At 43.5% G+C, this 20460-nt stretch overlaps 1 protein-coding gene across 2 annotated transcripts in view; it reads right to left on the reverse strand.

Annotated features, from left to right (window-relative positions):
- CXADR (CXADR cell adhesion molecule) overlaps nt 1-20460 on the reverse strand; it is a 64606-nt gene that overhangs the window by 18204 nt on the left and 25942 nt on the right. The window contains exons 2-7 of one of the 2 annotated variants that reach the window (XM_074997498.1): nt 18860-19029; nt 17993-18197; nt 12328-12483; nt 11757-11879; nt 11273-11411; nt 6566-6752 (exon numbers count right to left, since the gene is read on the reverse strand). In XM_074997498.1, the coding sequence (XP_074853599.1) occupies nt 6566-6752; nt 11273-11411; nt 11757-11879; nt 12328-12483; nt 17993-18197; nt 18860-19029 (980 nt within the window). Of the gene's footprint in view, nt 1-4587; nt 6753-11272; nt 11412-11756; nt 11880-12327; nt 12484-17992; nt 18198-18859; nt 19030-20460 lie in introns of those variants that run through there. The other variant, XM_074997488.1, reaches the window with a different exon arrangement.

The following is a 20460-nucleotide window of genomic DNA, read 5'->3' on the forward strand; positions in this document are numbered from 1 at the left end:
TCAAAAAGGAGCCCCGTCTGGACAAACCGCGCAGCAGCGAGCCACGTCAATTTCGAAGTGCCGCAGCCGCCCGCATGCTCATGAGGTGCTGAATATGTAGTTCAGCGCTTCATTAGTAAACTTCGAAATGGCCATTTGCATGGCCATTTCGAAGTTTGGAGCTAATGTAGACATGGCCTAATTGTCATTACAGATTTTTCATTAGTGTTCTCACAATCTCCATTGGTCAATCCTTACTTACACATACTGAAACAAAGTTCAGCATGTACTTGGCATTGTACAGATTTAGACACGTACTAACATATGTATCCAAGTATTTTTTCAGAGTATTTTCAAATTGTAAACATCAGTTATGTATGTATGTTACTTCCTCAAGTTGGCAGAAGAGAAGAGTGAGGGGTGATTTGATAGGGGGGCTCTAAAGAGGATGGAGAGAGGCTGCCATCAGTCACTACTGAGAACACAACAAGGAGCAATGGTCTCAAGTTACAGAGGGAGAGGCGTAGGCTGGATATTAGGAAAAACTATTTCAGCAGGAGAGTTGTGAAGCACTGGAATGCCTTGCCTGGAGAGATGGTTGAATCTCCATGCCTAGAGATTTTTAAGTCCCAGCTTGACAAAGTCCTGGCTGGGATGATTTAGTTGGGTTGATCCTGCTTTAGGCAAGGGGCTGGACTCAGTGATCTCCTGAGGTCCTTTCCTGCCCTAGGATTTTAAGTCTTTACTGCTACTCATGCTAATGATAAAATATATATCTGGTAATCATATACACACAATTTTAAATTAGATGACTTTACTGTAAAATAAAAATGCACAGAAATCCATTCAATTTTAAATTCAAGATCTGAGGAACTGAACTCTACTAGAAATACTATACATACGCACTAAGAATGTCACATTCATAGGCTTCAGATCAGGTTTCTCTCAGATGATAATATCCTTAAAAACCCATTTAAAATGGCCAACTTGAGGTGTTTACACCAACCTGTAGGACATCTTATTTCATAGACCATGATTGAGTGGTTAACAAGAAAAAAAAATCACATGGAATAGCACAGCACTCACTTGAGTATTTACAACCACGGTGTCCAACATGCTCTCTGTTTGCCACGCAGTGGAGTGCAGCAAAATGCGTCTCAAGACAGCTGCACATGTGGGGTGCCCTTCTGGCCGTCCCACCACATGGTGGGACAAACATGCGGCTGCAATGTTAGAGGCAGCTCCTCCAGCTGTGGGGTGACCAGCATGGCTCTGGTGAGTAATCTTGCGGGGGGGCAGGTGACTGGCTGTGTGTTGGGGGGGAGGGGTGGAGTCCTGTGGTGATCAGTTAAATTTCTTTTGGACACCACTGGTCTACAATAATGATGTTTAAGTTCCTGAAGAAACAACTTTATATTCAAGTATTTTACTCCTGCAATGGAAAAATGGATAATCAATCCAGTCTGAAAAAGGAACATAAATTGTAATCTAGATCAGCAGTTCTCAAAAATGTGGGTCAGGATCCTATTTGAATGGGGTCATTAGGGCTGGCTTAGAGCTGCTGGGATCTGGAGCCAAAGTTAAAGCCCAAGCCAGAACACCTTGGGCTGAAGCTCCAGAGGTTTAATCCTGAGCAGCAAAGCTAGCTTACAGACCCCCTTGAATGAAGCTGAAGCCCTTGGGCATTGATCTCCTTGCTGGACGGTGGGGCTCAGGCTCTGTCCTCCTTTTAGAGTTGTGTGATTTTTGTTGTCAGAAGGGGTTGTAATGCAATGAAGTTTAAGAACCCATGATCTATATGGCATTGAGTAATCAAGTTACAGAATCTAAAAGGTGCATGCTTATATCCACAGAAAAGTGTAAAATACTCTGAGTTTTAAGATTGTTTGCTTCCAGTTGAAAGAGGTCACAAAAGAGGAATAAGAAAAAACAAGATGAGCACAAGTGTGGTAGGGACAGTCATGTTTATTAGTACACTTAAAACAGCACAAGAGGAAGAGAAAACTAAAGACACAAACAAGCTCTGCTTTAGAATAAAGACAGACTCCTGTTTTCTCTAACAGGTTTATTTCAAAAGGACAAGTCTGTCATGAAACTACAGCCTTCTTAACAAATTGAGTCCTACAAATTTCAGCGCTTCTCTGTTTAATTTTAAATTAAATATAAAACTGCATGCTCAGATTCATACCATATCAAATACTATACTTTGTGCATGTGACGTACTGAATACCTTTTTACAGTTGCAGAGACTTACTCCAATAGGTAATATTGCTTTAGTATAAATTGAAACGTACCCCAACACTGAGAAGCCCAAAGTCTCTAAAAACACGTAGTGCAGCGGTTAACTGGGGTTTAAGTGATGCAAGGAGTCTATTGTGGACTTACCTCCTACATGGCAAGAGTACAAAGAACAAAAAAGTCTGCCATGAAAACTACTATCTATACTGTTGACTTCTTTTATTGGAGAAAAGCCCTGATTTACCGACAGATATTTTAAAGACACCTTTAACACTTAACTCTATCTATCAGGGATGGTTTAGATAGTGCTTGGTCCTGCCATTGGGGCAGGGGGCTGGACTCAATGGCCTCTCGAGGTCCCTTCCAGTCCTAGTGTTCTATGATTCTAACTCTATTGTTACTGAACAATAAGTACATGGATATTTAATCTGACATGTAACAATATACTACACAACATTATGTGTACTTTTGTACATTTCCGAATAGGCAAAATACCATACCTAATGGTATTTATAAAATATGAATGGTACAGGTTGAACCTCACTAGTCCAGCACAGTGCAGAAGGAGAGAATTTGCCAGACCATGGGAGGTCAGTATTGTCTAGCAACATTACCAACACTTCCACTGCTTACTGGGCTCTTAGAAGACATTTAGGGGTAAATTATAGCTAAATAACATCATGCCAAATTATAGACATTGCTGGATGAGTGTGCATCAGACTATAGAGGTTCAACCTGTATTTATTTTGCTAAACTGGAGCAAGGCATTTTAAAACACAGTACACACTTTAAAATGTGCTCAAAAAATTCAGTGTAAAACACCACCTCACAAAAACACCGTTAAATATCTGTTTCAGAAATGTTATTAAAAGGAATTTTGTGATATCTGGTCTAATGCAGTGTTCTGTTTTTGTTTTTTTTTCCAAAATTACATAAGGCTTTGACACTTTATTTACCCCAAACTAAAATCGGAGTATACCACACTGACAAAGGAAAAGTAATATTTCAGTTATTGAGTTAGCTAGTTATTACTTCATCAGTCCATTTAGATTTAATATTTACAAAAGTGTTTACCTTCACAATAAAACTGTGGGAATGAGGCATCGTGCATGATGTATTTTAAGTGGTGAACTAGCTGATCTTGCTTCCAAAAAGAGTTTTCCTTAGAAATCGCACTGTAACAATTAACACCATAACGTGGGGGAGGGATGGGAAAGTACTGGGCTAAGCTACTTGGTCCAATCAATTCCCTTTCTAAACAGGCAACACATTATCAACCTGGTATCTGCTTTAAACAAATTAGGTATATGAATGCTTCAAATGAAAAGAAACGAATAAGTTACTAAAATATTTATTTTGTAGTACTAAACAGATTTACAACAATGAACTGCCATTCGTAATAATGTTTTGTCCATTCAATGGGCCTGGATGTTAGGTACTTGAGGCAGTCTATCCCAAGGAGGTAGTCCTATGTATTTCATAGGAAGAATGTCAGTTCCTATTACTTTATTTTCTATGCTGTTTCATAAATAGAAAGGGTCTAAGCTGAGAGGCCTAAAAGCTATGTTTTGAGGCCACGTCATGCCGTCCTTCCTCTCTAACACTTACTACTTTCTTGTGATCTGACAGGGCATTAAATATGCATTAATCCAGCTATGTCTGCTTTAGTGTAATATACTTATGTTTTTCATACATTTCCTGTTTATATGACAAGAGTATTGGCCTGTGCAATCACAGCCCATTTCACATACATGTCCACATATGGATTAATGCATCACTTTAGACTATTAGTTGCCCGGCTCTATTACTAGCTTTTAATGTGCTTCACCCCGTTTTGCACAGCAGATCAGTTTTTAAGATCAAGATAACAGCATTTTAAAAATAAACACCTTACTTTTGGGATAGATAAAATTCTTGGTGTATCAATATATCATTTAACTCTGATAGTCTGTCAACATAGTCCATGTTTGTAACTGGCTATGGGAAAGGAAGTCTTCATTCCTATAACTTCAAATATTCCTTAAAATAAAGCATTTATTTTATTCATGTGTCTGGAAAATGACTACAGTTGCATTTTTCACATATAAGGGTTCTAATGATCTAATTTGGTACTACAGTTCAGTAGCGTTCATAACGTTCACTAGCATGTAAAAAGAAGTTGAAACTAAACTGAAGTGGTTTGAAATACAAAACATTTATGCAGATTTACTTAAGCCACACCCAAAATATCATCAGGAAGAGGTATAAATATAAAAAAGTAAGTGAGAAGAAATCACAGTGTTGTGCTTTGAAGTCTGTACCTTCATGTTTAAGAAGCACCTTTTAAAAAAAAAGCAATTAGGCACCAGAAATTTCTTTTAAAAACTTAAGTTACAATCAGGCATATAAGTTTATTGGAAAGGCACAGATAAAAGAATCTTAGTTCTAACAGCATCAGATTACAATCTAAAAAAAATTCCAAATGTGTGGAAAGTTGTACACATACTTAACATTTAATATCCACTTCATTGTATAAATTCAGAATGAAAAGGGTTTATATTCTACATAATAATCTGGATAAAAATTGTGCACCTACCTACAACTAACACAAACATCTAAGAGAAAGCCAAATAATTTCACAGACCTGGTCAACTATAGAAAAAAATTAGACATGATAGCCTAAAGCCCCCCTAAACTCCTCAGAAAGTCTTTTGTCTCATACCATCGTCATACAGATATATCTAGTACCCTTCACATAGGCAGTTCATTTATTTTATATATGATTGATGTTGCACTTTAACTTCCTTTTCCACTTAAAGGATTTGGCAGTTTAACATCTAGTTTAAATTTACATATTTTTTGTTCAGAAAAAGCACTTTCACAAAGAATAAAACTGCGTAAAATTCAAAAATGCTCTCCACAACAACCCAAAACTTATCACCATACAATATTAACAGTCCTTTAATAAGTCTTAAACTATTACAAAAACCACTCTCTAAATCTTTTTAAAAGTTTGTAAGTTGTGAAAGGTTTTTTGAAAAACATCAAGAAAGCGATGAATTTTAGTTCTATAGCTACAATTTTGGCTAATCACACTGCATGAAGAGGAGAAATTTATCATTTTCTTTTGCTATGAGAAAGTTAATGGAATTAGTGTTTGGTACCAATATTTTGAGGATAATTTTATTCCACAGGAATATAAGTTTTTCACCGCCTCTACAAATTTCTTATACAAAACTGTTTACACAATATCCTGAAATGGCAAGCTTATATTGTACTCTGTGTGCGTATGTATTTATAGGGCCAAGATTTTCAAAATAACTTGACAGATTTTACCAAGAAGTGAGCGCTTACAAGTTCCCATTAAATCCAGGAGGAGCTTCTGGGTGCTTACACCTTCGGAATCAAAATATGGATTAGGAAACCTAAAGCAAGGTTCTGAAAATCTGAACACTGACAGGTAAATACCTATCCCGCATAATTTAAACTATCTGTGCACACACACATATCCAGTCTTCATAGGGGAAAAACAACAGTTCATCTGAACTTCTGGAAGACTAGGTTCTCTATGAGTAACAAGCTGATACAAACGTGATCATACCCCTTTAATGCCAGTAAAGAGTTTGATTTGGGGTTGCTTATCCTGACTATAATAAAATGGTCTTCTGTTACAATTGGGGTACCAAACAGCTTGCAAATTCTCCTGTAGCAGTTCCACTTACTACATTTAATCTCCAAGTCAGGTTTATTAGTTGACTGGATTCAATTAACTGCAACTGGTAGCCAATGAAATATAAGTTCTTGGTAATTCAGAAAATGCTCCAAAGCACATTATAAAAGTTAAAGACTTCCATAAACTTCCAGTAAGATATTTAGATCATCTAAGTTCTTCAGACACTGTGGCCATTATCACAGAATGGCAAAAGGGGTCAAAATATTTCAGACATTCCAAATTTTGAGGGTGAAATCCCTAAAAATCTAACTTCATGGATTGTATTTGGAATGTCTTTTCACTGTCAAAAACACAAAATATTGTTTCATATTCAGAATTCCACATCTAGTTTACATAATATTTCTTCTGCCTACATAAAATTGACTGTTTCGTGTCTCATAAATTAACATATTCTAACAACAAATCAAAATTAATTAGCAAAAGTTATAGCTGTCAAACTAATTCATTCATTTTCTTTAAGGGCAATTTTGTGCACTTTTTAAATGTAAGTTGGAAGCACCACCCCCACTGCCGCAATATTTATAAAGGAAAAAAGTAGTATAAATTAACACCATTCTATACTATGGACCCATCCTTGCTTTGTGCTGGAATCATCACAGGGACAGCTCCCATTCTACTTAGATTAGGTGCAGCTACCTTTGACGGTGCAAAATTCGGGTTTTGACCAGGAGGATGTTCAAAGTCTTCACTTGGTACTTGATCATAAGGAGTCTTGACATATCCTTCCATATTGGAGGGAGACATTGAACCCAGAGAAGAATGATTGCTTCCTATATAGCTGCGGGCTGTTGAAGTTCGACTCTTTGGAGGAGGAACGTCCTCTCTGAAAATAGTTAAAAATAAAAATTGTTCATACCAAGAATTTATAGTACTTTGGGATGATTTGTAAAATTTCTAGTGGGTTTTACTTCCTCTAAAATACAAGTAGCAAAACCAATTATTCATTATTTTAAACAAAAAGTATTTTCCAAATATTCACCCACTTCTATAACCAATTTTTAACTGAACAATACATTTTGAAAAAAGTAGAATAGGATGCAGGTTTATTATTGTACTACATTAAGGCTACGTCTACACTGTGGAGCTTTGTGGACAGAAACGACTGTCCAGAATGTTTTCCTGACAAAGCCTCTGTCAGAGTATCTCCATGCATAAAAGTGGATCACTCTGTTGACAGAAAGCAGCCAGACTCCCCGGCTGCTTTCTTGACAGAATGGACCCTGAAAGACCTGGAGACAGGGTGGCATTGACGGCACACTATTCCTGGAACTCTGGCCTGACACTCCCTCCCCCCCACCCTCTGGCGCACATTCTCTGCCCATGTCAAGGCTTGCCTATCTCCTTGAAGGACAGCAAAGCTACTGCAAGGCTCCTACGCTTGCTGAGAGACAGTTTCATCTTTCCAGTGAGCCATGTGCTAGAGCTGTCCTCTGGCTTGTGCTGGACCCACACACAGGTGCTGCAGCTTCTGCTGCACCTCATCCTGGCCCTCCTCCTCCAGAAGGGCAAGTCCAACACCAATAGTGAGTATGCCCCCGCCGCTGCAGAGCAACATTAGCTTCCACCCCGTCAGGTGATCAGGTGGGTCTAGAGATACATCACCAGCTCATCATCGGCTAGTAGGACAACCAACAGTGGCTCCAGAACTTCAGAATGCAGGACGACACCTTTCTGGAGCTGTGTGCCTGGCTTGCCCCCGCCCACCACAGACAGGACACTCACCTGTGGCCCACCACCCCTGTGGAGAAGAGAGTTGCCACTGCCCTCTGGAAGCCTGCCACCACTAACAGCTACTGCTACATGGGGCACCAGTTTGGTGTGGGCAGGTCTACCATTGGGGGCCATCCTCATGCAGAGAAGGTACTCCCAGGCTGCAGACCTCACACAGGGAGAAGGGAGGTGTCCCACCCAAGGGGAGTGGTATCAAGGATGTGAGGGGTGGGAGAGGCTAAGAGGGGAGCCTCATCTCCAGGGAACCATGCTGTCCATCCCACCCTCACACAGCCCTGCCACTGGGGGTCAGCCTCCTGGGGGGAATCCCGGAGAGCTTGGGGGGGCGGGGGTACTAAGAAACCTCCCAAGTGCTACCTCCCCAGTCCTTCTCCCTGTGTTCCATCTCCTCCCCTTGCAGGTAGTGTGGGCCATCAACTCACTCCTGCTGCAGGTCATCCATCTGGCAGACATGGATGCAGTCATAACTGCATTTGATGCTTTGGGGTTCCCCAATTAGTTCAGGGCCATCAACGGAATCCACATTCCCATCCATGCCCTGGACCACCGCGTGGCCCGGTACATCAATCGAAAGGGTACTGCTCCATTGTGCTGCAGGCCCAAGTCAACCATTGGGGACAGTTCATTGACATATATTGGGTGGGCAGGCCAGGCACATGATGCCTGCCTGCCTGCCTGCATGTTCCCCAACTCTGGCCTGTTCTGGAAGATGGAGGTAGGCACCTTCATCCCCTACCAGGAACTGGCCATCCAGGACACGGACATGCCATTGTGCATGGTGGGGGAGGATACCTCCTAACCCCTCAGGCCCTGGTTTATGAGGCCCTAACCCAGCCACGTGGACCCCACCCACAACCTGTTTAATGCCTGCCACATCCAGGCAAGGAACCAGGCATCTGAAGGCACAGTTCAGGTGTCTCCTGACGAACCTGAACATGGGGGAGCAGAATGTCCCCCAATTTATGTGGGCTTGCTGCACCCCTCACAATCTTGTGGAGGGGTAGAGGTAAGCCTTCCTTCTGCGGTAGGGGGTGGATGCTGGCCATGGGTACAAGCAGCCAAGTACAGCTCCCATCCAACAGGCCCATCAGGATGGCTTGCGGATTCATAAGGCCCTTAGGGAAAACTTCTCCTAGGGACCACAATACCACCTCCCGACAGCACTGCCAGTGGGAGCCTCAGGCCTGCAACCCCACCCTGGCCCCACCATGACCCCTTCCTTCACTCACCCCACAATCCCTCCTCAATAAAGAGGGATGCGGGGGTGGTGAACCAAAACTTTTTTACAAGAATAAAGAAAAAACACGTAAAATAAACGTCACCAGAAACTCTCTAGAGCGTGCAATAACATTTAACTATATACAGCAGGGAGGGGGAAAGGGCCCTAGGGTCAGGGTGGCATCTGAACTTGGAAGGTGGGGAGCACAGGACAGGGGGTGGCATAGCTGAGGTAGCATCAGTCCAGGGAGGGAGCAGTAGCTGCCTTGGGAGCTTCTCCATGGGTGGGATGGCTGGCTTAACAGTGAGGTACAGATGGGGAGGATCTAGTGTGCGATCAGGCTCAGTGGGGCGGGGGGAGTAGGTATAGGAAGGGGGAGGTGTGGTGGAGGGGCCTGGAGGAAGGGGGCATTGGGAAGATGTCTGGCAGGGGCAAGACAGAGGGCGTGGGGGCAGGGGACGCAGTGGCAGCAGGTACGGGTGGCTGGACCAACTGATCCAGCCAGACATCATTGATGGCATCTAGGCAGGACATGCCTCGTCAGCCCACAGCCACTGCTCCAGCAGGTCAGTGACCCAGCTGAGGGTCCCCGGTCCTCCTCATCCCAACTACAGGCCCTCCAGCCATACCAACCCTCCCCCACCACTACAGTGGGGCATCAGCACGTGTCAGCAGCGTGCCCGCTTCGAATCCTCCTTGGGGCTAGCTGCCCCTGGTGGAGAGGTAGAGATGGCCCAGACCTCCAACGGTGCACCTGTAAGGGAAACGAGGAGGAGAGACTGTGAATCCCTCTCACCACACAGTCCCTTAGGCCCTGTGCCCCACCCATCACAAGCAGCAGCTCCCACCCTGGGCTGGGGATGTCCCAGGAGCATGAGCACAGGCAAGCTGTGCCGCACAGGGGTTCCCCAAGGTGCTGTGGACCATACTGGGGTCTGTACCTTCCCCCCCACCTGATGGGCCACTGGTCAAGGGGAGTGTCTGGCCATGGTGGGGTCCCCACATGGGTGGTGGGTGGACCAGGCATGTGGCTCAGGACACTGTCCAAGGGCACAGATGCTGCCTGTTGCCTGTGGGCATGCTCATGAGCTCAAGGTTACACACCCTGATGGTGTGTCTGGGGTCAGGCTGGGCAGGCAGCATCCCTGGGGCTCAAGTGCCCCCCCATGTGGCTGCATGGTCAAACTGGGTGGAACAAGCTGCCTTGCACACAGGTGCATGTGCTGGGTCCGCAGTGTGGGGTCCTGCCCAAGCTAGACTGGTGGGGCTGGCAGGACACCTCACCTGCTCCGCATGCCCCAGGGTGCATGACCCCGTGCGGTACTCACCAGAGGATCCTTCAAAAAGGTCCAGGGATGCCCTGAAGGTGCCCTACCTAGAAGGTGGGCCCAGCTCCAGGGTGATGACCAGGGTCCCGTTGCTTGTCATGGAAGTGGTGTCGCCCTTTTGCTTGGGCTTCGCCTGGGTCCCAGACTGTTGCTACTCCTCCAGCTGCACCACCTCCTTTGGTGGGGGAGGGGAGAGCCTTGTTGGAGGAGTTCAGGGGTGTTGCTGGAGGGGAACTCCATCTGTAGTAGCTGGTGCAGCTCCTTGTAATATGGGCAGTTTGGTTGTCCTGCCCCCAACTTCCTTGGGGTGTCCTGAGCCCAGCTACAGCACTGGTACAGCTCCTTAATTTTGGCCCAGACCTGTTCCATGGTCCAGGCAGGGTGACTGCAGGCTGCGAGAGCAGTGGTGACCCAGCTGCAGCCCAGGGCATTCTGCTGTTTGATAGCCAGGTCTAACAGGATGGCCTCCTTGCACCACACACCCAACAGGTCCCTGATCTCAGGCTCATTACAAGAGGGGGCATGACTCTTTGACCCCTGGGCTTCCTCTCCCTGCTCCCTGGAGAGGCCAGGAAGTGGGGGGGGAGCAGGTGCAGTGCCTGGCTCACTGCCATGTGATGGCTCTGACACGAGAGAGAGTTCCTGTGCAGCTGTGAGCAGACAGCGTGGTGCCTCTGCCACTTGCATGCTGTCCGCTTCCTCCCACGGAGTTCCCTGGGCTACCTGTAGCTTTAAGAACTGCTTTGATTGTGTTGGACAGAGCGCCCCCCAGGCAGTGCCATGGAGGACTCATCTGTTGAAAAAAGTACCCCTCCACCCTCCCACCCCCAAGCACAGAGTCTACACTGCAGTTTTAATAAAAGGGCCAAGTTCTGTTGACAACACATTATAGGTGTAGACAGTCTGAGGGTTTCTCAACAAAACTGGCATTTTGTTGACAAAAACCCTATAGCATTGATATGGCTGAAGAATGTTATAGGCTTAGCTTAATAAAAAACATTAAGATGAAGTTGTTTTATAGTTTCAGCTATCACTGCTCAAAGGGTAAAAACAGTGGATCATTACCTAATATCATGATGCACTTCTTTTTCATATTTTTTCTCTCTATGTTTCTTACAGCAACAGAAGACAAGAAAAGCCAGTAAAAAGACACCCAGAAGAGTTCCAATAACTGCTCCAGCAATTCTGCCAGCTGTATTTATAGCTAAAATAAATTAACACAGATTATTGCAACATTGGTCTTTACATGAATGTATATAAATTCTCCTTATAGCTTAAAATAAAACCAAATTTCCCTACACTGAGAAATATTACAAAGCTGATACATGAATACTTATACACAGTCACATTTTAAATAAAAATTTCATTCACATAGATCAAAAGGCTGATTCAGTTGGAGCTGAAAGAATGCTCAATACTCAAAAATATAACAAATTAAAAATGGTGTCAGCTGCCTGTTCTACAGTAGACTTCTTTCAAAGTTTACAGAAAGATCAAATGGTTTAATTTTTTAAACTCATACACCAACTACTACACAGCAAGTACTTACGGGGAGTGATGTTTAGCTCAACGGAACACTGATCAGTGCCAACTCTGTTTGTAGCCACACAACTATACATGCCAGAGTATTCCTGAGAGGCATTTTTCAGAAGTAGTTCACCTGTATCTTTATCTAAAAATATTGAAGGAACTTTGGTTAACATTTTCCATTAATGTTTATTATTCATAATTTCCAAAGTGTTAATCCATTATACCAAATTTTACTTAAAACATCAATGTATTTTAGCTATGTTGTCAGGAGTTTGAAAAAAAATGGGACATTTGTCAAGATGTAAAGAGCTGTCATATGTAAAACAATTATTCTTAATAATGGGAACATTATTCCATATCATTTAATTTCAGTATTAAGTCTTGGTACTCCATACCTCTAGGCTGCTGAGATTTTTTTTTTTTTTGTCAAGAACAAAGAATGTGTCTAACACTGGCAATCTGCAAGGTATTATGGATCTTAAGACATTAAGACTAGGTAAAAAAAAAGCTTAGCATTTCACCTTGAAATAAAAACAAGAAAGCCCATTATTCATCTCAAATTTATGAGCACTATAAAGGATAAACATTACTCAATAATGATGTTGCCGGAAGGTCCTCTGTGCTACTTGATTTCCTCCATGCGTAGTACAAGAGTGGGGAGCCTTCGTGTGATACACATTTCAGAGTAAGGTCTCTTCCAGTTTCCTGTGTTCCTTCAATGTAGCATTTAGTCCTCGCTGGCTTTACTGATGAACAAGGTAGATAAATTGATAATTTAAAAAAATTAAAATATTTTTATTTAAATCAGATTGATTTTTTTAAAATCAAATATACTAAATTACACTCATCCCTCCCTATACGAGCACAAGTGGTTGCCAAATTTCTGCTCATAGGCGAAAACACATAAAAGCAACACTAAACTCCCATTAAAATACATGTAAAAGTCTCCAATTTGGTTCAAGTGTTTGTAACTTGACATAAACCAGTTAAGGTACTTTTCTGATGTATTTGAATAGTTTGGCACCAGAAATAGGAAGTAGTGTATGTATGTAGAGCAGGGATTCTCAAGCTATTGGTTAGGACCCAAACATGGGTCCCATTAGATTTGTTAAAGGTCCTCAGCTGGGCAGTTCCCAGCTGCATGCGTCTCTTAAAAAAGCCATTTGCAGTTTCTTAACACTGCTGCCTCAGGCAGATATCTATCACTAGAGATAGCTGCCATCTCCGGGAGCTACCTCCATCACTAGGGAGAGCAATTACCTTATGTCTAGGTGCTGAAACCTTAATATTTGAGTTAATTGTTGGGAGCAGGAGGGCTGGGGGAGTCACCCAGCCTAGCAGTCCTGGTGAAGAGGCTGCAGGAGGGGGAGTGTCTCAGGCTGGGAATGTTGAGGGATGCAAGTGGGGTCTAAGACTGGGGGCAGTTTGGGGCTGCTGGTGGTGGTTTGGGGCTGCTGGGGGTGGGGTTAAAATCTGGTGAAGAGTGAGGTCTGTGGGGCCGGGCAGAAGGCACTAATACAGTAAACCCTTGAGTTACCCAGGGGTTGTTCCTACAACCCCTGCATAACTCAAATTTTCCTGCAAGGGGAAGGGGGTAAGCCAGGAACCACCAGGGCTGGTCATTTTCCTGGCTCCCAGAGTGGCAGGAGCTGGAAACTCAGGGGCAGGCTGGTTCCAGTCACCCCATGGCTTCTGGGACTGGGAAACTGATCAACTTATGACCGGTCAGTTTCACATTCCCGCCGTTGCAGGGGAGGGAACCAGGCTAAAAGCGTTCTCCCTCTCTTCCCCCAGCCCAAGCTCTGTCAGACAGCTGCATGCCTGAGGGAAGGGAGGGAGAAGACTCCAGCTGCAGAGCTGGGGGTCTCCCTACCCCCTGGCCAGGGACCCTGCTCACATAAGCAGGGGAAGTTTACTCATATAGTGCATAAAGGTAGGTGTATGTTCCTCATTTTAGTGAGTAGTAGTAGTAGTAGCAGCAGCAGCATCCTTCAGTCCATGTAGACTATGGATCGCGTCCTTTGTAGATCCATTTGGGATCATCATTTGCAGCGTCGACTGTGACTGTGAAGGCCCACACGAGAGTGACAGTCCTTGCTGCATCTGTTGCATATGTAATGGGTGTCTGGCAGGTCCTTACTGTGCTTTCTGTGCGCTTGCTTCTCCTCTGCTAGCTGTCTGATCCTCATCTCACCCTTCTGAAGGCCCTTGTGTAGTTCTTGCCTCCATCTGCTGCAATCATCTGCCAGCTCCTCCCAGCTGTCCAGCTCGATGTCTACCTCCCTGAGGTCTCTCTTGCAAACATCTTTGTAGCGCAACTGGGGGCGTCCGGGAGGTCTTTTGCCAGAGGCTAGCTCACCATACAGGATATTTTTTGGGATCCTTCCATCATTCATCCTGTGGACGTGGCCAAGCCAGCGGAGCCAACACTGCCTGAGGAGGGTGTGCATGGTTGGGATTCCAGCTTGCTCAAGGATGGTGGTGTTGGACACACTGTCCTTCCATGATATTCCAAGGATGCGCCTGAGGCAGCGCAAGTGGAAGACATTCAGACTCTTTTTCTGGCGGGGGTACAGGGTCCAAGACTCGCTGCCGCAAAGGAGGGTGCTGAGCATGCAGACCCTGTAGACTTGCATTTTGGTGTAGGTGTACAACTTGATGTTATTCCACACCCTCTTGCTGAGTCTGGACAGAGTTGTGGCTGCTTTTCCAATCCTCCTATTTAGCTCAGACTCCAATGACGATGTCAGTGATGGTGGACCCGAGGTAAACCAACTCGTGGACGACCTCTAAGGTATAGTTGTCAATGCTGATTGATGGAGTTTCAGCAATGTCCTGAGCAAGTACATTTGTCTTCTTTAGGCTGATGGAAAGCCCGAAGTCCTTGCATGCTTTGGAGAACCGATCCAGCAGTTTCTGAAGCTGGTCTTCTGTGTGTGACACTACAGCAGCGTCATCTGCGAACAGCATCTCTCTGATGAGGACTTCCTGCACCTTAGATTTAGCCTTCAGCCTTGCAAGATTAGACAGTTTCCCATCAGATCTTGTGTGCAAAAGGATGCTCTCTGTTGAAGATCCAAAGGCATGCTTCAGGAGGAGAGCAAAGAAGATCCCGAACAATGTCGGAGCAAGGACACATCCTTGTTTGACACTGCTCCTAATGCTGAAAACATCCAATAATGTGCCACCATATTGGATGGTTCTTCTCATGTCTTCGTGGAAAGATTGGATCATCTTGCGTAACCGTGGTGGACAGCCTATCTTGGAGTAGTTTGAACAGTCCACCCCTACTGACCAAGTCAAAGGCCTTGGTCAGGTCGATGAAGGCAATATAGAGTGGCTTCCGCTCCTCCCTGCATCTCTCCTGCAGCTGCCTCAGAGAGAAGACCATATCAACAGTAGATCTCTCTACGTGGAATCCGCACTGTGATTCGGGATACACCCTCTCAGCAATCTTCTGGAGTCTGCCGAGGATGACATGAGCGAACAGTTTACCAGTGATGCTTAGGAGGGAGATTCCATGGTAATTGTTGCAGTCGCTTCTGTCTCCTTTGTTCTTATACAAGGTTACGATGTTAGCGTCACTCATATCCTGTGGAACCTCTCCCTCTCTCCAGCACAGGCACAGTAGCTCATGTAGGGGTTCCAGGAGAGTGTCTGTGGCACACGATTACCTCTGGTGGTGTACCATCCTGGCCCAGGGCCTTTCCTACTGCAATGCTGTCGATGGCTTTCTTCAGTTCATCCACAGTTGGTTCCTGGTCCAGTTCGTCCATTACTGGTAGGAGCTCAACGGCATCAAGGGCTGTATCAACCACAACATTCTCGCGTGAGTACAGCTCGGAGTGGTGCTCAACCCAGCACTCCATCTGTTTGGCTTTGTCAGCGATGACATCACCAGATTTGGATTTCAGAGGTGCCATCTTGTTCTGGGTGGGGCCTAATGCCTTCTTGATGCTAAGTGAGTACTCATTAGTAAAGTACTTATTAAATGAGGGATGAGTGTAGTCATTTAAAAATAAGTTACATATAAATTTCTTCACAAACATACTATTCATATGCTTACAGTCTCATAAAATAAATTAATGGCTCTAGTCTGACCAGCCTAACTACTAGCCCTTGCTTCTTGAAAGTTCTGATTTTTTTAATTTCCGTTTCTCAGACAACTAAAAGGTAACATGCAAAGAAAGATACAGGCTGGAGAGGATTGGTTTTGTTCTGTGCTTATGTGGTGGTAGGACACGCACAGCAGAGGACTCAGTTAAGACACTGTGTTAAAAATAGAGAGAAGATATATGGGAAAGGACAGAGGCAGCAATTATGGTTTTCATTAACTGTCTTAGCAAGTAAATCATTTTTTACTGCTCAAAACTTGGAATCAGACTAAGATTTTTAAATTTTATGTTTCATATAAAAGCCAAACCAATTTTCAAGTTACATTCAATAAATGTTGTGTCTTTATTTTTGTTCTCCTCCCCATTCCACGAGTGGGAAAGGGATATTGAAATAGGGCTGTTAAGCGCATTTAATGCCTGTGCTTAACTGAAAGCAAATTGAGTGTGTTAAAAACTAACACACTAATTGCATACTCGTGGACAGAACAGCAGGCATCTTTGGCACTGGGGTGGTGTAGCCAGACAGCCAGCCCCCTCTCAGACCAGCATTGCTGGGAACACAAGGGAGCCAAAACAACAGGGCACTTAACATAAATTCCAGCACAGCCTTTGAAGCTGTGAGAAGCACAGGTGTGCTGCTGCAATGTGCCTCTGGGAACATATACCACGATTAGGCTCACAGCAGACAGAGAAGCTGTGACAGACATGGCTCTTAGCCCCTACTAAATAACGTGATGCACACACACCCACATCCTAGGTGGGAAAATATTTACCCTAATAAAAGAATGTCCAGTAGTCGAAACTTATTGTTTCTCTCCCTTGCAAGTGTAAACTACTCTTGCGAGAGCTGGCGTCACCCAGACAGACCAGCCCCAATTTGGCATAAGAAAGGAGAAAGAGAATAAAGGAGTACAGAGGTATAAGTATGGGACCTACAGCACCATGATTTTTGAGTGCTTTTCACTATCTATCTGCTGGTCAGATAAGTGACAGCCTCCCAAGGCTTCTGCAGCTAAGAGGGTCCCTGAGCCTTGTCCCTTATTCGTCTTTCCGCGGAATTGAGTGACCGATCCTGGCTTGGCACCGCTGGAATCGAGAGATGCAAGGAGGGTAAGAAGCACCCACACCTGATCTCCTATCTTTAGTGTACACATATTTTGACATAGAGCTCTATACTTTGTTTTCTTTCTTTGGGATTGTGGCTTCAGCTTTGTAACTTGTTTGTGTGTATGTAACATCTATACATTTAAATAAGTAGGCACTAGCAATTTTGTAACCACATGATTAGAATCTAGTTTAATAAATTTTGGTAACCATTTGTGCATAAGCCTGACTTGTTTCTCTGGTGTACTGTAAAGCAGCCAACACAATTAAAGAACCTCAGCCGTTTTGGCTATAAAGCCTGGCCATTAGGTGAGAGTACTAAGAGCCTAGCGTTGAGTTGTGCCGCCTCCACGGGGCAAACTCTTGGGGCGCCTGTCAGTCAATCCTGACTGCCCACTGCGAAGGAGCTCTGAGCTCTAGCAGTTAAAGTCACGGGTGTGGAAAGGCTCTTAGTGCTGCCATTGGGGCACCCGTCAGTCAGCGTTGACTGCCCACTGCGAAGGAGCTCTGAGCTCTAGCAGTTAAAGTCACGGGTGGTTAGGACCTTGGGGCATCCGTCAGCCTAGCCCGGGCTGCCCGCCGCGAAGGGACAGTGCGTCCTAGCGGTTAAAGTCACGGATGGTATAAAACGGGCATAGCTGGCACCTCACCAAACATCCTTGGCCATCGGCTAACAGGTGGAGCCCCATGCACCAAAGACCGGAACCCCAACTAAGGCTGAAGTGCAGAGGCCCCAGCCCTGACCCTGTATTTGAAAATGTAGAATCCTCTCAAAAAGTTAAAAAATGGTATTTTAATGCTATTTAACAGAGAGATTAAAACTGCAATGAATCACGATAAAGTGTTTAAATTTTACAATTAATCTTTTTAAATTGATTGCCCTACTAAATAATTTATCCACTTACAATTAAGTATTAGATTATGAATTTATCTTATACAAGCACCTCCTCTCTTACTCTAAGTGTCAAATGCAATATGTAACAATTTGCCCTTCTAAAACAAAATCAAACAAACAAACAAACGCAAGTTATCTTACCAAGCACACTCAACTGTATTTTTTGGGTTTGTATTCCAGGGGCTTTCTTCACTCTGCACTGGTATGTGCCTGTGTCTGTTGACTTAAGATTCAGGATATCTATGGAGCCATCACCAGATTTCGGATCAGGATCAGTGAACTGTACCCGTCCATTCATAGCATCATAGTAATTATTATAAATCCTGTCTACAGCATACATGACAATCTAAAGGAATGCAAAAGAGAGTTATTTTCTTCAAACAAATCCACATAGCAATTTGAATATTTCAAATGAACCACAATTCTATTTGTTTGGAAGAGACTTTTTGATGTGTGAAAATAATCCCACCTGGAACAACAACAAAAAAAAAACCCTCACCCAATGAAATTACTCTGGGGGGGCAGAATGAATAAAATATCTAGGACTAATACTTATACTGTAAACATCAGAATTAAGGGTTCATCAGAATTTTGCCTCTAAAAAAAGGATGGAATGGGTAAGGGGCTAATACATTAAGATTTAAGAATGATTTTTAATTTTTTTTTAAATGTAAAATCTGACTCGTTTGATTCCAAAACACCAGTGTGTGTCAGAAACGGAAAAACAAAACAGGTATTCTGGAGTTATTTTCTCTTTACAACCTACTAACTTATTAATTAGCGGGTAGTCACATATTATTCTATATTATAACTACGTTTATATAGCTGGTACTCATGGTTGGCTATTCTTGTGCAAGTTGCTTCATAGCCATGCAAGATCACAAGTTCTCTGAGTTTTGTCTCTTTCAGGTCAGAGAACAAGGTGTGCCCATCGGCAGAAATTTTCCACATACAGAGCTCTTACAACCACTAGAATTAAAAGGTCTCTAAAAAGCTGTTTCTACTCACTGTCTGTTCCCTCTTTTGATTATCTGTTGGTATTAAGACCCATTCAATATCTAGTGGGCCTTGATCTTCTTGTGAGAGAGTAAATTTACACGGCAATGTAACTTTCTCTCCTTGAGCTTTTTCAACCATAGTCTGGTCAGCTGAAGTTATGGTTAGGCCTTTTGTTAAACCTGGAAAAAAACAAGGAGTGGTATAAACAAGTGCTAAACTTCTACTAAATCAACAAACAATAACTCAAACCTATGGAAAACATTTGGCTTTCATGATAAACTTTTGATCGGACATAGCCCAATATTTTCAAGGGTGGAAACCAAACCTGTCAAATTTTCCAAAGTGCTGACCACTCAACAGCTCCCTTGTAGTGAGAACTGCTTACAGCTCAGAATCTTTGAAAGGTCAACATGCTTACACAGATGCCTAACTTGAGGCACCCACTTTTGAAAATCTCAGACATAATCATGGTTAAGTGTATAAAATTGGAATTTTCTATACTCAAACATTTTTACTAGAGCCTGCCTAACAAATCCTGTGCATTATTGTGTTCTTCAACAATGAAGCAAACTGGATATGTTAATCAGTAAGCCTGTAATCCTATAAATATTTACTTGAATCAGGAAAAGCTACACCCTTCCTCATTTTCCATCTCCTTCATAAACACACCCTGATTTTATGCAACTGAAGTCGTATAGGAAGTATACATATTATTGATTAAAATTATATGACAATTACTTTTTGACATCAATACTAAATTCAAACCACAGTCCCAAGGGTACCTCTCTGATAAGATGAGCACATATACCAATACTAAAGTCAGTTAAGCCTGACAGGACAGTTAGAATTGCCAGATGTCCCACAACATGCGGGACAGTCCCAAATTTCCCTGACAAGTCCACATCCCACATTTACGCAAAAATATCCCATCGGACTTGTCAGGGAAATTCCCCACAGCTGGGGCTACTAGCAGAACTTGGCACCCCAGCCGATTCCCAGCTGCAGGGCTGCCAGGCTCCCTCCATCCCCTGGCCAGAGATCCTGCAGCTGGAGCTGCCTGTGCAACTTAAGTTTTTTAAATACCTAGCAACCCTAAGGACAGCTGTGAAATCTTGTAGCTTGCATTCTGTTACAGTACTTGGTCTTGAGGCATAAGGATCATTTTGCTTTAAAGGAATGGATGTGTTAATCCTTCCCAAAATTCCTACAGAGTTTAAGGTTTATTTTTTATGGCAGCCTCTTCTGCTTGAATTCCCCCTGGGAAAAATCAGCATAATCCTCATTTGCATGGTATGCTCAAAGAACAATATGTTTCCAAGTGACAGATTCTGCTTGATCCAAGGCTTCTAAAGAAAGATAAACTATACAATGACCAAATAGGATTTACCTCAAAAAGGATTTATGCAAGAGGCTGGCAGCTTACTTTCTCTGTGTAAACTGTAAAATGAACTGGAAAGGTACTTGATTTTTGACTCGTTGGATGTCAACATCTCCCTGAAAGTCAGCATTTGTGACAGACTACTAAATTAAGTGATTTAAAATAGTAATTTCTTATCAGTAGTAGTAAAATTAGAATTCTGTCCTAAATCTTACAAGATCTCTCTGAGACA

The sequence above is a fragment of the Carettochelys insculpta genome, chromosome 1 (genome assembly GCF_033958435.1).
Source record: "Carettochelys insculpta isolate YL-2023 chromosome 1, ASM3395843v1, whole genome shotgun sequence".
NCBI lineage: Eukaryota > Metazoa > Chordata > Testudines > Carettochelyidae > Carettochelys > Carettochelys insculpta.